This window comes from Panulirus ornatus, chromosome 6 (genome assembly GCF_036320965.1).
Source record: "Panulirus ornatus isolate Po-2019 chromosome 6, ASM3632096v1, whole genome shotgun sequence".
In the NCBI taxonomy this organism is placed as follows: Eukaryota; Metazoa; Arthropoda; class Malacostraca; order Decapoda; family Palinuridae; genus Panulirus; species Panulirus ornatus.
The window spans coordinates 46,577,028-46,590,200 of record NC_092229.1 but is presented as its reverse complement, the minus strand read 5'-3'; the positions used below and the strand labels follow the sequence as shown (position 1 = coordinate 46,590,200).

The window sequence follows — 13,173 nt, the reverse complement described above, 5'->3', positions numbered from 1 at the left end:
ACTCGCGAATGGTAACCATCTTCATCATCACTATGATATGATCGTAATTTTTCCACTGACGAGTCGCCTTCGATCTGGCGGGAAGGCTAGAAGTGGGTCTTTATCCCCAGTGGGTCTTGGACTCGTGTTGTTTTCCCCGACCTCTCCAGAGACCGGGTTCCATTGGTTCCATTGAAGATCCTGAGGTCCGTGTCGGCTGGCACGTGTGTGAGGGGACGATGCGTGTAAGATGAGCCTATGCTAATTAGGCGCCGGGCAGCCTCGTCACAGGTCGATGCTCTCAACGAGGAATTAGTAGATTAGTAGCGGGATTGTCATTTGGCAATTTGTGGAGGAAGGTTCTTCGATAATGATCACTCTGAGGATTATATCGGTTTTCTCCTTTTTCCCCCCGTGAGTTGGTTAGTTATTCTGGCTTCGGGCCGATCGAGTGAGGCGCCTTCGAGGTGGCCGATGTGAAGCACATGGACGTGTACGTAGAGCAGAGTGTGGAACTCGCCAACTTGCCAGGTTTGTTCCTGGGTGGTGACGGGAATGGATGAAGGCAACAAGTATGGATATGTACATGTGCATATATGTATATGTCTTTGTATGTGTATGTATGTATACGTTGAAATGTATATGTGCGTGTGTGGGCGTTCATACTTTTACATGTGTATGTAGGTGGGGCTTGGGCCATTCTTCGTCTGTTTCCTTGCGCTACCTCGCTAAAGCGGGAGAAGGCGGCTCTTAAGTATGATAATAATGAAATATTTCTTTTTCTTTCATGCTATTCGCCATTGCCCGCATTAGCGAGGTAGCGTTAAGAACAGAGGAGTGGGCCTTTGAGGGAATATCCTCACCTGGCCCCCTTCTCTGTTCCTTCTTTTGGAATATTGAAAAAAAAAAAAAAATGAGAGGGGAGGATTTCCAGCCCCCCGCTCCCTTCCCTTTTAGTCGCCTTCTACGACACGCAGGGAATACGTGGGAAGTATTCTTTCTCCCCTATCCCCAGGGATAAATAATGAAATATATATATATATATATATATATATATATATATATATATATATATATATATATATATATATATATATATATATATATATATAAAGTGTGTGGAAGAAGAAAGTTAAGAGTAAATGTGAATAAGAGCAAGGTTATTAGGTACAGTAGGGGTGAGGGTCAAGTCAATTGGGAGGTGAGTTTGAATGGAGAAAAACTGGAGGAAGTGAAGTGTTTTAGATATCTGGGAGTGGATCTGTCAGCGGATGGAACCATGGAAGCGGAAGTGGATCATAGGGTGGGGGAGGGGGCGAAAATTTTGGGAGCCTTGAAAAATGTGTGGAAGTCGAGAACATTATCTCGGAAAGCAAAAGTGGGTATGTTTGAAGGAATAGTGGTTCCAACAATGTTGTATGGTTGCGAGGCGTGGGCTGTGGATAGAGATGTGCGCAGGAGGATGGATGTGCTGGAAATGAGATGTTTGAGGACAATGTGTGGTGTGAGGTGGTTTGAGCGAGTGAGTAACGTAAGGGTAAGAGAGATGTGTGGAAATAAAAAGAGCGTGGTTGAGAGAGCAGAAGAGGGTGTTTTTGAAATGGTTTGGGCACATGGAGAGAATGAGTGAGGAAAGATTGACCAAGAGGATATATGTGTCGGAGGTGGAGGGAACGAGGAGAAGAGGGAGACCAAATTGGAGGTGGAAAGATGGAGTGAAAAAGATTTTGTGTGATCGGGGCCTGAACATGCAGGAGGGTGAAAGGAGGGCAAGGAATAGAGTGAATTGGAGCGATGTGGTATACAGGGGTTGACGTGCTGTCAGTGGATTGAATCAAGGCATGTGAAGCGTCTGGGGTAAACCATGGAAAGCTGTGTAGGTATGTATATTTGCGTGTGTGGACGTATGTACATGTGTATGGGGGGGGGGGGGGGTTGGGCCATTTCTTTCGTCTGTTTCCTTGCGCTACCTCGCAAACGCGGGAGACAGCGACAAAGTATAAAAAAAAAAAAAAAAAAAAAATATATATATATATATATATATGCGCTTCAAGTATTTCTGTAACGTGAACATTGTTGTGGTGTTGGTCGCAAGGGTGAGCGAACCCCACGTAGTGTCTCAGGTGGTCTTAAATATTGTTCAAAATTCCTAAACATTTTCTTCCCCATTTTGGAAAAAAAAGAAGAACTCGTTTAATTTTCCCCTAAACTATTTTTTTTTCTCTCTCTCGTCCCGTGACTCGACTCCCTGTTGTTGCGATTGGCTTTTGTTTTTTGTTTTTTTTTTTCTTTCCCCATATCACAGATCGCGTCCTCTTTAGTCGCACTTTATGAATAGGATCTGATCTGATTCGTATGTGTGCGCGCACCCTATGCTCATCCTTGTGAGCGGTTGCGCAAAAAGGGATTACAGGGGTCACAATGGGGGGGTGGGGGTCATAGTCAGACTCTCTCTCTCTCTCTCTCTCTCTCTCTCTCTCTCTCTCTCTCTCTCTCTCTCTCTCTCTCTCTCTCCCCTTTCTGCTGCATACTGAACTTGTCTGAATCCTCCACGTTTCGAAGAACGAACCATTCTTCGAGACGTCGTGAGACTCGGCGTACCATGCGTCTCGTATCAATGTGGGCAGGTTTAGAGAGCGGCTGTCCCCCCCTCTCTCTCTCTCTCTCTCTCTCTCTCTCTCTCTCTCTCTCTCTCTCTCTCTCTCTCTCTCTCTCTCTCTCTCTCTCTCTCTCTCTCTCTTTAGGCGACTCTGGCCACATTTCCTGAGGAAAGTTTCTGTTGCCTGTCGACAGGTTATTATTTCTCTGTACGCGACCTTGAGTCACGTGAACCAGGGTGGTGACGCTCATCTGGTTTGAGACGAGCGTGTGTGTGTTTTATGAAACTCTCTGAGCATTCTGTTTTTCACCCCGTACGTGATGGATATTGTGGTGATGAACAGTGTGTGAACGTTGACGATGAACAGTGTGAACGTTGACGATGAACAGTGTGTGAACGTTGACGATGAACGGTGTGAACGTTGACGATGAACAGTGTGTGAACGTTGACGATGGACAGTGTGAACGTTGACGATGAACGGTGTGAACGTTGACGATGAACAGTGTGTGAACGTTGACGATGGACAGTGTGAACGTTGACGATGGACAGCGTGAACGTTGACGATGAACAGTGTGAACGTTGACGATGAACAGTGTGAACGTTGACGATGAACAGTGTGAACGTTGACGATGAACAGCGTGAACGTTGACGATGAACAGTGTGAACGTTGACGATGAACAGTGTGAACGTTGACGATGAACAGTGTGAACGTTGACGATGAACAGTGTGAACGTTGGCGATGAACAGTGTGAACGTTGACGATGAACAGTGTGAACGTTGACGATGGACAGCGTGAACGTTGACGATGAACAGTGTAAACGTTGACGATGGACAGCGTGAACGTTGACGATGAACAGTGTAAACGTTGACGATGAACAGTGTGTGAACGTTGACGATGAACAGTGTAAACGTTGACGATGAACAGTGTGAACGTTGACGATGAACAGTGTGAACGTTGACGATGAACAGTGTAAACGTTGACGATGAACAGTGTGAACGTTGACGGTGATCCTCCTCTCTCGCGTAGGTCCGTGTCGAACACACATCTCTGCTGGGCAGAAACCTACGCATGACGCACAACCCGTGTGACGTTACATCTGTCTGCGATGCCTTTTTTTTACGTCACGGATCCGACGGTGCTGGCGTCTGTATACGTCTCATTCCCAGGGTCGTCAGAACTGCGAATATTTATCGTTCTCGTAAGTGTGGCATCAAAGCCAAAGACTTTTAGATGGGTGGAGGCCATTGATATACGTAACACGAGTGAAGGTCTTAGAATGGCGCCACCGGATAGGACAAGAAATAATGGATTTAGATAAGAAGAAAAAAGAAAAAGAAATGGATTCAAGTCGGATGTGGGTAACTGTTGTTTTTCGGGAGGAGGGTTTTAGATTTATGGAGCAAACTGCCAAGTACAGTAGTGAAGGCGAGGTCTTCAGCTAGCTTTGAACGAAGGTTGGATGATGTGTTTTGTGGGTTCAGGCGAGTTGATCGTGGGGTGTGGACAGACGCAGGACCTACCTAGCGTGGGCCAGTTGGCCTCTTGCAGTGTCCTCGCCTCTTATGATCTCGTGTTTCGACGATAACAGATGAGGAATAACAGCGGGCCCAGAGCAGGGCCCTGCGGGGACACCGCCTGCTCTATCCCCCTCCCACTTGCGCCTGTGATGTGCGGCCACTCGAGGTCGTCACACATCATCCATTGATGCCCCCCTTCAGCCTCCCTCCCGCGCCTGCTTGGGCCACGGTATCCGGTGGCCTCCGACGGTCCCCCGTTGCAGAGTCGACCCAACTTGATCGCCCGACTCGGGTTCCTCGACCGTCGCATCCCAGACGCGTAGGAGTTTTGTAGTGCACACGTCTCTCTCTCTCTCTCTCTCTCTCTCTCTCTCTCTCTCTCTCTCTCTCTCTCTCTCTCTCTCTCTCTCTCTCTCTCGCCTTCTGCTGCCTGCTACATGGTAGGCTCGCTCAATTACTCGTCCATTTGCCTAATGAGCAGCCTCTCCAGTTGTTGACGAACCAGCCGGACTTGTTAGTGAGGCTGGCCTGTAGTTTGACTGTCTCTCTCTCTCTCTCTCTCTCTCTCTCTCTCTCTCTCTCTCTCTCTCTCTCTCTCTCTCTCTCTCTCTCTTCCTCCCATCGGTGCTTCTGCTTTACAATGGTGTCTCCACCTCTGCAGGGCAGGACCTTCGGCGGGTGTTACGATCGTCCACCGGCGGATGCCTTCGTCTGTATCAAAAGGGGGTCTTCTGTTATCTGGCTCTCACCCATGTGCTACCACGTATCCCTCTCCTCCAGCAGGTTACTTCGACGTAGACAGTCAGGTTCTCAGTAACTTGGTTTTCCCCTGTACTCCCGTGTGTTATTGTCCAAGAACAGAGACCTTCCTCGCGGACCATGAGGTCTTTTGTTATTGACCTCTCCTCTGTACTCCCATGTATTATTGACCAAGAACAGATAACCTCATCATAGACCATCAGGTCCTCTGTTATCTGCCCCTCCGATGTATTACTGTCCTCCAGCAGAAGACTTCTAACCTCCGTAAAGTCTTCTTTTATCTGCTTATCTTGTGTCCTCCCTACTCCACCATGAGCACCTGTATCCTAACTCCCTCACTGTAGAGTCCAGAGAATCCCCAATATTCCTCATTTACTCCATCCCCGAACCTGGAAATGCATTACCCACTTTGTCTTCCATAGTGTCTACTTCACCTGGACGTGATGTCCAAACCTCATCTATTTCCTGACATTAACTATCCCTTTAACTGTACGTAATGTCCAGCCTCATGTATTTCCTGACATTAACTATCCCTTTAACTGTACGTAATGTCCAGCCTCATGTATTTCCTGACATTAACTATCCCTTTAACTGTACGTAATGTCCAGCCTCATGTATTTCCTGACATTAACTATCCCTTTAACTGTACGTAGTGTCCAGCCTCTTGTATTTCCTGACATTAACTATCCCTTTAACTGTACGTAATGTCCAAACCTCATGTATTTCCTGACATTAACTATCCCTTTAACTGTACGTAATGTCCAGCCCTAATGTATATCCTGACATTAACTATGCATTCGCTTCCGTTCGCTCACAGCATGGATAGCTCTTTCCCTCACACAAGGGACCACACAGTGAAACGTTTGGTCCCGTCTCCAGGATTTCGTTGTGTGCGAGAATGGGGGACCTTCGAGTCGGCGTGTTTGTGTCTCTGGTTGCACTGGGTCTGGGTGACAAGCTGGTGGAACACTTTATGATGAAGAACATGTTATGAACTTAGGGTCTCTGTGGGATTTCCTCCTCCCCCACCCCATGCGACTCTTTAACCCCGTGAACATGACGATACGACCTTCTGACATGACGTTACGACCCCCATGGGTACGACTCATGAGCACGACCATCATATCCAAATATCACATCTTCGCGTGCTCGAGGATCGTATCGTGGTGCTTTGGGGGTCGTAGGTGTCGTGCTCGAGGGTCGCAGCGTCGTCCTCGAGGGTCGTAGAAAGTCGTGGTGGTGCCCAAGGGTCGTAACGTCAGTCATGCTCAGGGGTCGTTCGGTCGTTAGGGCGAGTCTTGTTGAATGTTGCACTAACCTAGGTATCCTATCATTACGTCACCGTTAATCACTTGATCCGGTCCACCATATGTTTACAATGGTTTGTTTACAGTCGTGTAACGCAATATGTCTTATCCTTTTCCCACCTGAAATGTGATAGTGTTTCAATTACAGGCATCTCCCGGGATTTAGAATCTTTCCCCGTTTCTCGCCAGACCTGTTTGGAGACGCCGTGGGGAAATCCGTCCAAAGGCGCCCTTTTCAAAAAGCCCTCACGCTAATATAGGTCAGGTTATGAAAGCGTCTGGCTTTCGACGGACACGAACGGATTGATTTGCCTCTATATCTTTTTTTTCTGTCCTTTCTTTGTCGTCTTTACTACACCTGAGTAGCGTGATGGGAGGGATAGTCTATGTAAATCTCACAGGGCGATACTATTTATATGTAGTTTAGTCCCTCACCCTTGCGTCATCACTTCACTACATATGTATGCCATTTGCTCTAAGTATTATGTTTCTTGAAGTATGTGTTTGTCACGGTCGTTTGGTGTAACAAAATTCCGTACTCCAATTTTTTTTCTTTTATTTTTTATTGACCCGTTTCTTTATTTCACTCTATTCCTCGTTGAATTCGTACTGAATCTAAGGTGATGTAGTTTCCCTACATTAACATGACTGTTGGATATTTATTATTGTTCATAGGTCTCATGAGTAAACATATCCTCTGACCTGTATATTTTAAGGATTCTGCCAAACTATTCCAACTTCTTCTTCCACACTGAGCGACTCGAAGTCTTTCACATTATTTCAGTTTCTCATCCAAATGTGTGTTTCTTTCTGTCCATTGCATTGACCAAAACACCACCATCATCATCATCATCAGCCGGTGTGAGTGTGGAATTCTTCTTCAGTTTCCCGTTAAGGATTCGTCGACTTAAGTTGATGGAACGAGTGGGGGTCTCTCTCTCTCTCTCTCTCTCTCTCTCTCTCTCTCTCTCTCTCTCTCTCTCTCTCTCTCTCTCTCTCTCTCTCTCTCTCTCTCTCTCTCCCCCAGCGTCCCTGACCCAAAACAAGATTCTGTATCGCCTCGTAAACTAACAGCCCCCCACACCTTCCACGCACCGGTAAACGACCTCGTTCATCTAACAACAACAACAACAACAACAACAACAACAACGACCACCCCTTCCTCCTCCTCCTCCCCAGATATGGAGGGTACGACCCCCCTTCCTCCTCCTCCCCAGATATGGAGGGTACGACCCCCCTCCTCCTCCTCCACCCCAGATATGGAGGGTACGACCCCCCTCCTCCTCCTCCACCCCAGATATGGAGGGTACGACCCCCATCCTCCTCCTCCTCCTCCCCAGATATGGAGGGTACGACCCCCCTTCCTCCTCCTCCTCCCCGGATATGGAGGGTACGACCCCCCCTCATCCTCCCCAGATGTGGAGGGTACGACCCCCTCCTCCTCCTCCTCCCCAGATATGGAGGGTACGACCCCCTCCTCCTCCTCCCCTTCAGATATGGAGGGTACGACCCCCTCCTCCTCCCTGGAGGTGGAGGGTACGACCCCCCTCCTCCTCCTCCCCAGATATGGAGGGTACGACCCCCCCTCCTCCTCCTCCCCAGATATGGAGGGTACGACCCCCCTCCTCCTCCTCCCCCTCAGATGTGGAGGGTACGACCCCCTCCTCCTCCTCCTCCCCAGATATGGAGGGTACGACCCCCCCTCCTCCTCCTCCTCCCCAGATATGGAGGGTTTTGTTTGTCGTTGTGAGGGGATATGAGCATTGTCTTCCGGCCGCCCCGCGCGCGCACCCCACTTGTTCAACACCTATTTGGAAGAAAACTTTCAAACCATGGTAATAATATCATCAAAAACCACCTTTTATACCTGAAAGTTCCAGCTATGGCTATATCTGCCCTGTTAGAACGATATTATCTATCTATTTATAACTATCTGTCAGTCACCACTTTTGTTTGTACGTCCAACTTATGTGTGTTTTCTCAAGGACTGAAGGTTAGAATAATTAGATTATGGTTACGGAAACACTTTTAGTGTTTTAATAAACACAACACTGCTATTATTATCACAGTATTAAAAGACCTTTATTTTTTCTCTCTCCAGTTTTCAGAAAAGGGAACTGCCATAAGGTCGCACCTTCACTACCGATGCAGCAGAATGTCGACCTTGGGTTAAGAAGGGCCTACACCTCACTGGATTACATAACCGAAGAAACTTTCGACTTCGTGTTGGTGACATCATGATGGAAGCCGGCGCCCACTGACTGGCCCTGCGAGAGTCGTGACGCAAGCGGCACAACAATGACGTCACGCACGAGATCCTCGGTCATTCGTCGACCTCACGTCGGGACGTCGGAGAGCCTATACAGGGCTGTACAGGGCAACACAACCACATACGTACGGAGAAACATCCAGCAGTTCCATGAAATCGAGACAGAGCGAGTGACCGCGATCGGACTGGTGGCTGCCAGTACCAGCAGTGTGCGAGGGGACAGTGGTCAAGACAGCCAGGGTGGTGGCCAGGGGACCATAGAGACCCAGTTAACCAAAGACGGCGTCGTGAGAGCTCCCGAAGTCAGCCAGGCGAAGGCGGCGGAAAGCGTCGTACATCTGACGGAGAGCGGGGATGGTGTGGGCGGCGGCAGCGTCTGTGGTGGTGTTGGCGGGGGTACGACCACAGTCCGGCTGTCTCGCGGTGTCGGGCCGCCGCCGCCATCTCCACCGGGCCTCCTGGGCCAGACCAACATCTCCATGAGGCGACAGCTCACGAGGCCCGAGAGGCACGACGTCGCTGGGGGTGGTGCGAGGGAGAGGGCAACGCGTGCCGGACTGTCGGGTGAACCGGCGCAGCAGCGGCAGCAGCGGCAGCACTGGCCGGGCTCGCGCGTCGGCGGTGGCAGTTTCTCTCGGGCTGTGGCCAGTGAGAGCGAGGCGGCTGTGACCGTAACCGTCTCGGATACGAGTTCAGTGGACTCCCCCCACCTCTCCCCTCACCGACCCCTCCTCCATCCCTCCGACAGGAGCCGGGACGCCAAGCTCCTCAAGGTCGAGCTGGTGGACTCCACCATGGATCTGGACTCGGGCGGACGCTTCGAGCGGAGGACAACGATCTTGGACAGGTGAGTGTCGTAGTTAGTGTTGGGCGGGGGCGGTGTGGCCTCTCTGGTTGACCCCACACCCACACCCTCCCTCCCTCCATGACCCGGGGTCACGTGCTCGCTATGATCAGTGTTGGCCTCGTGTCTCATCCAGGTTGCGTGATCGGGTATCAGTGACCCAGGGGTTATATCGCGATGGAACGCATCGCGATATAACGCACTTGTTGCCGAAATACTGGTAGTATTACCCGTTTCGGACAGCCAGCGAATTTTAAGTTAGGATTTGTTAGGTTTATTAAGGTTAGGTTTGGTTCGGTTAGGATTGTTAGGTTTATCAAGGTTGGTTTTGGTTAGGTTAATGAAGTTTAGGTTTGGATAGGTTAGGTTAGGTTAGGTTAGGTTAGGTTTGGCTTGGCTGAAATTATAGTTTGTGATGTCTTTTGAACGATTATGACGTTGTCTATCGCTAAATCACTACTTTTTTTTTTTATAATTTCCCTTAACTAGCGTAATTATTTCAATAATTAACCCCCAAGAATTAGAATAGCCCATTGGGGTATTTAGCACGTTCGACGTGTAAGTGACACGAGAAGTTTGCGCGGATGGGAGGGTCGTGCTCAAAAGACAGTTGGAGAACCGAGAATGATACACACACGCGAGGCGTCTGCGAAGACAAGCAACACATAGTTTGGAAATGAATAGATCCGCGGACTTACGGACATTAAGTCAAAGGAGTTAAGGGCGTCAAACCAGTGCTCTTGTCAGACATACGAATTACTGAAGATGGATAGGGGGTGTTTGATATTGCACTGTGTTTATATGCACCTGATCCTCCCCGTTTACAAGATGAGAACGGACTTTGAGGGTGATGGTAAATTCAGATGGCCCTATGCTCTTGCCTTGTCGCAAACTAGTTTTTCTGGAAAAGAGGAATAGATCGAACGATGAATTGCTCGCAGCCAGATGGTTTAGATTGTGGTAGCTCTCTCACATCCTATACACCTTAGCGGGTCAGACGATATAACTCTTTCTTGTTGTCTCTGTTGTTGTTGTGGTTGTGAGCTGCGTTATCACTTGCGTGTCGCGTCATTGGACATGATTCGACGTGTGCTGTTGATCGAAGGGGGGTTGGGGGGTGGGTTTTTTTTTTTCAGTGGTCGCGGATGTTTCAAAAGATATTTGATCAGTGGTTGTTATGAGTTATGAGTTATGAAGTGTCAACGGTCACTTTCTCAGTGGGCGTGTGAGTTGTAAACATATTTTTTGTTATATTGTATTTTCCTGTGGTGACCGACATAACACGAGCAAGACATAGTGAAAAAAAAAATGAAATTTTTTTTTTTTGCCTGACTCTTTAAGATTAAGATGTTGGAAGATGATGGAAAGATGAAAGAAGCAAGAGCATTCCTTAGCTTCGTTCTTCGAGGAATGAAGAATACTCCCACAACCTTCATTCCGAGTGTGTGTGTGTGTGTGTGTGTGTGTGTGTGTGTGTGTGGAGGGGCGCCAGTCCACCCCCCCCCACACACACACACACACACACACACTCACTCTGGGAAGCAGCTGCCACATGCTGGCTCCGGGTGCAAGCAAATCTTGGTGAGCGGCGGGGACGCAGGCAGACAGCTCACGAGAGCGGTGCCCCGAAGTAATACCTCTAGAGAGAGAGAGAGAGAGAGAGAGAGAGAGAGAGAGAGAGAGAGAGAGAGAGAGAGAGAGAGAGAGAGAGAGAGAGTTAGAAGGGAGATGGTAGCGAAGCTAGGTTAATGTGTGGAGAGTGTAGTCATAAGGATGAATGGTGTTGAGAGGTTGAACATGTAAAGATCCTATAGTTCATCAGTCAGCTTCTCATTGGATGCGTTCGGAAATGTTTTGTATTGGACCTGGAGGGTATCAGTTAGCCCCTAATTCCAGTCGACATGATGTTTTTTTTACATCATCAGTTAGTGCCCTGATCAGCTACTTTGAACCACCTATGGACACATGCGATTGGTCTAGCATATAATGAAATGCATCCTGACATTTGCCCTGTCTGTGTGGGAGGGAGAAAAGTTTCGTGTGTGGGGTGTTTTTAAGTTAGACCGTAGAGTTTTTGCACTCGCATTTGTAAAAGTTTTAAGATCGTTAAACTTTAAACAAGAATATATATATGAATATATTGCGTGCATGTGATGACTGGGTTGCGGGCGGGGGGGGTGTGGGGAATTAGAGATTCACGAAGGCATATAGGTAGATGAATAGAAAGAAATTCAAACAGCGACAGATCACTGGGTGCTTTCGAGCCTGTTTTGTGATTGTAGAATTATGTCGTGCACTCATGGATTAGTGTTGCAAGATTGTAAAGACTTAAGTGATGTTGTTTCAGAGAAGAGAAGCCTGCACGCTGTTCATGTAATTTAGGAATGGCACATAAATGTCAGTCGTGGACTTCCAGCGAACTATTTAGTAAATCTGTTCTCCAACGCATCTGTGGTACACTGCCTTCAACCACCCTGAATTGGTGAATCGTTCCATATGTTGACAATCGTGCCGAAGTGTTACTTCGCCCGCCTCGCGGTGAAACGTTTGACCCACGAGTCTGTATCCATTACTACATAAGTGAGATCAGGCAAATGAAGCCTTTTGCTGCTTGTTACATCGTCATTATTGAAGCCTATTATAATACTGACTGCCTGTTAGAGATCACCTCGTAACCTCTCCTTTCTTGGGAGTTTGGCTCTCTCGATTCTGTGTACGTATTTCAAGTCGGGTGACCCGGGTCGAACACAGTATTGTAACCGGGACGCACCGATGAATTGTGAGCGTTGAGGACCGATTTCTGTAAATGCAGGAGGTATTACGTTCGCCCTCTAGCACCGCCTTCTGTGCCCTGCTAACTTGGCTTTAGGTCACGCGAGTCCTTTTCCTCATTCACGTCTTGTGAACCGGTCCAAAGATTGATCCCTGTGGCACGCCACTTGTTACCTCTAACCATTCTGTGGCTTGGTCATTGATTCCTCTCCTCCGACGGACGACCCCCCATCTTTGCCATGGTATTTGACTTTAGTGAGTAACCTTTGATGCGGAACTTTAGATCGACTACGTCATCTAACTTGGTGATTACATCTCAAAGGAAATGATTTAGATTCGTAAGACGAGAGCATTGTCGTCGAAAACCATGCTGTGGATCGCTTATTAGGAGGAGGTTCGTTAAAATGGTGTACGGTTCATCCTCGAATGTTGGTTTTCTTAAGTTATCCATTGAGTGGATTTCAAAGCCTTCACTCCCGCCCTTCATAATGGCCTTCGACATGATGGAACTACATGGGTAGTAGTATTTTTACACACACACACACACACACACACACACACACACACATATATATATATATATATATATATATATATATATATATATATATATATATATATATATATATATATATATAATGGATAAAAACAAGGATATATAAACCCACATTTGTCAGGCTTGGCTTACATATCACTAATGGACCAGTCATCACTTTTAATAAACGCAGGTTTTTTCTTCTTTCTTTTTTCGCCCCCTTTCAATTAGACGAGTCGGAGAAATGCTGGTGCCAGAATGGTGTGAGGACGTCCAACATATTCAGTGGGTACCACCGTAGCTGCTCTTCTCACGCATGGCGCTTCGGGATCAGGAATTACAGTAGAGAGACCAGGGGGAGTGGGTGGGTTCTGACCCTGTTTCGTAGTGGCGAATGGAAGAAATATACACACACAGGGGCGACTGTACGTGTGTGTGTGTGTACAGCGGTGGAGAGAACGACACCGAAAAAGAGGTTGGTTCATTTGGAGACAGATATAAGTATCTTTGTTAAAAGGTTTCGCTTGTCGCATGGAGATTATTGCGTCGCGTTGAAAATAACGGCCTCTCTTGTTTTTTTTTTTCACAGAA

General features: G+C 47.8%; 1 protein-coding gene across 1 annotated transcript in view; it reads left to right on the top strand.

The window, feature by feature from the left end:
* Positions 1 to 9,282, top strand: part of LOC139748951 (uncharacterized) — a 283,910-nt gene extending 274,628 nt beyond the window's left edge. Inside the window, exon 4 of the mRNA XM_071662304.1 lies at positions 8,264 to 9,282. Within this exon, the coding sequence (XP_071518405.1) occupies positions 8,461 to 9,282 (822 nt within the window). The 5' untranslated portion in view covers positions 8,264 to 8,460. The remainder of the gene's footprint in view (positions 1 to 8,263) is intronic.
* Positions 9,283 to 13,173: the final 3,891 nt, after the last annotated feature.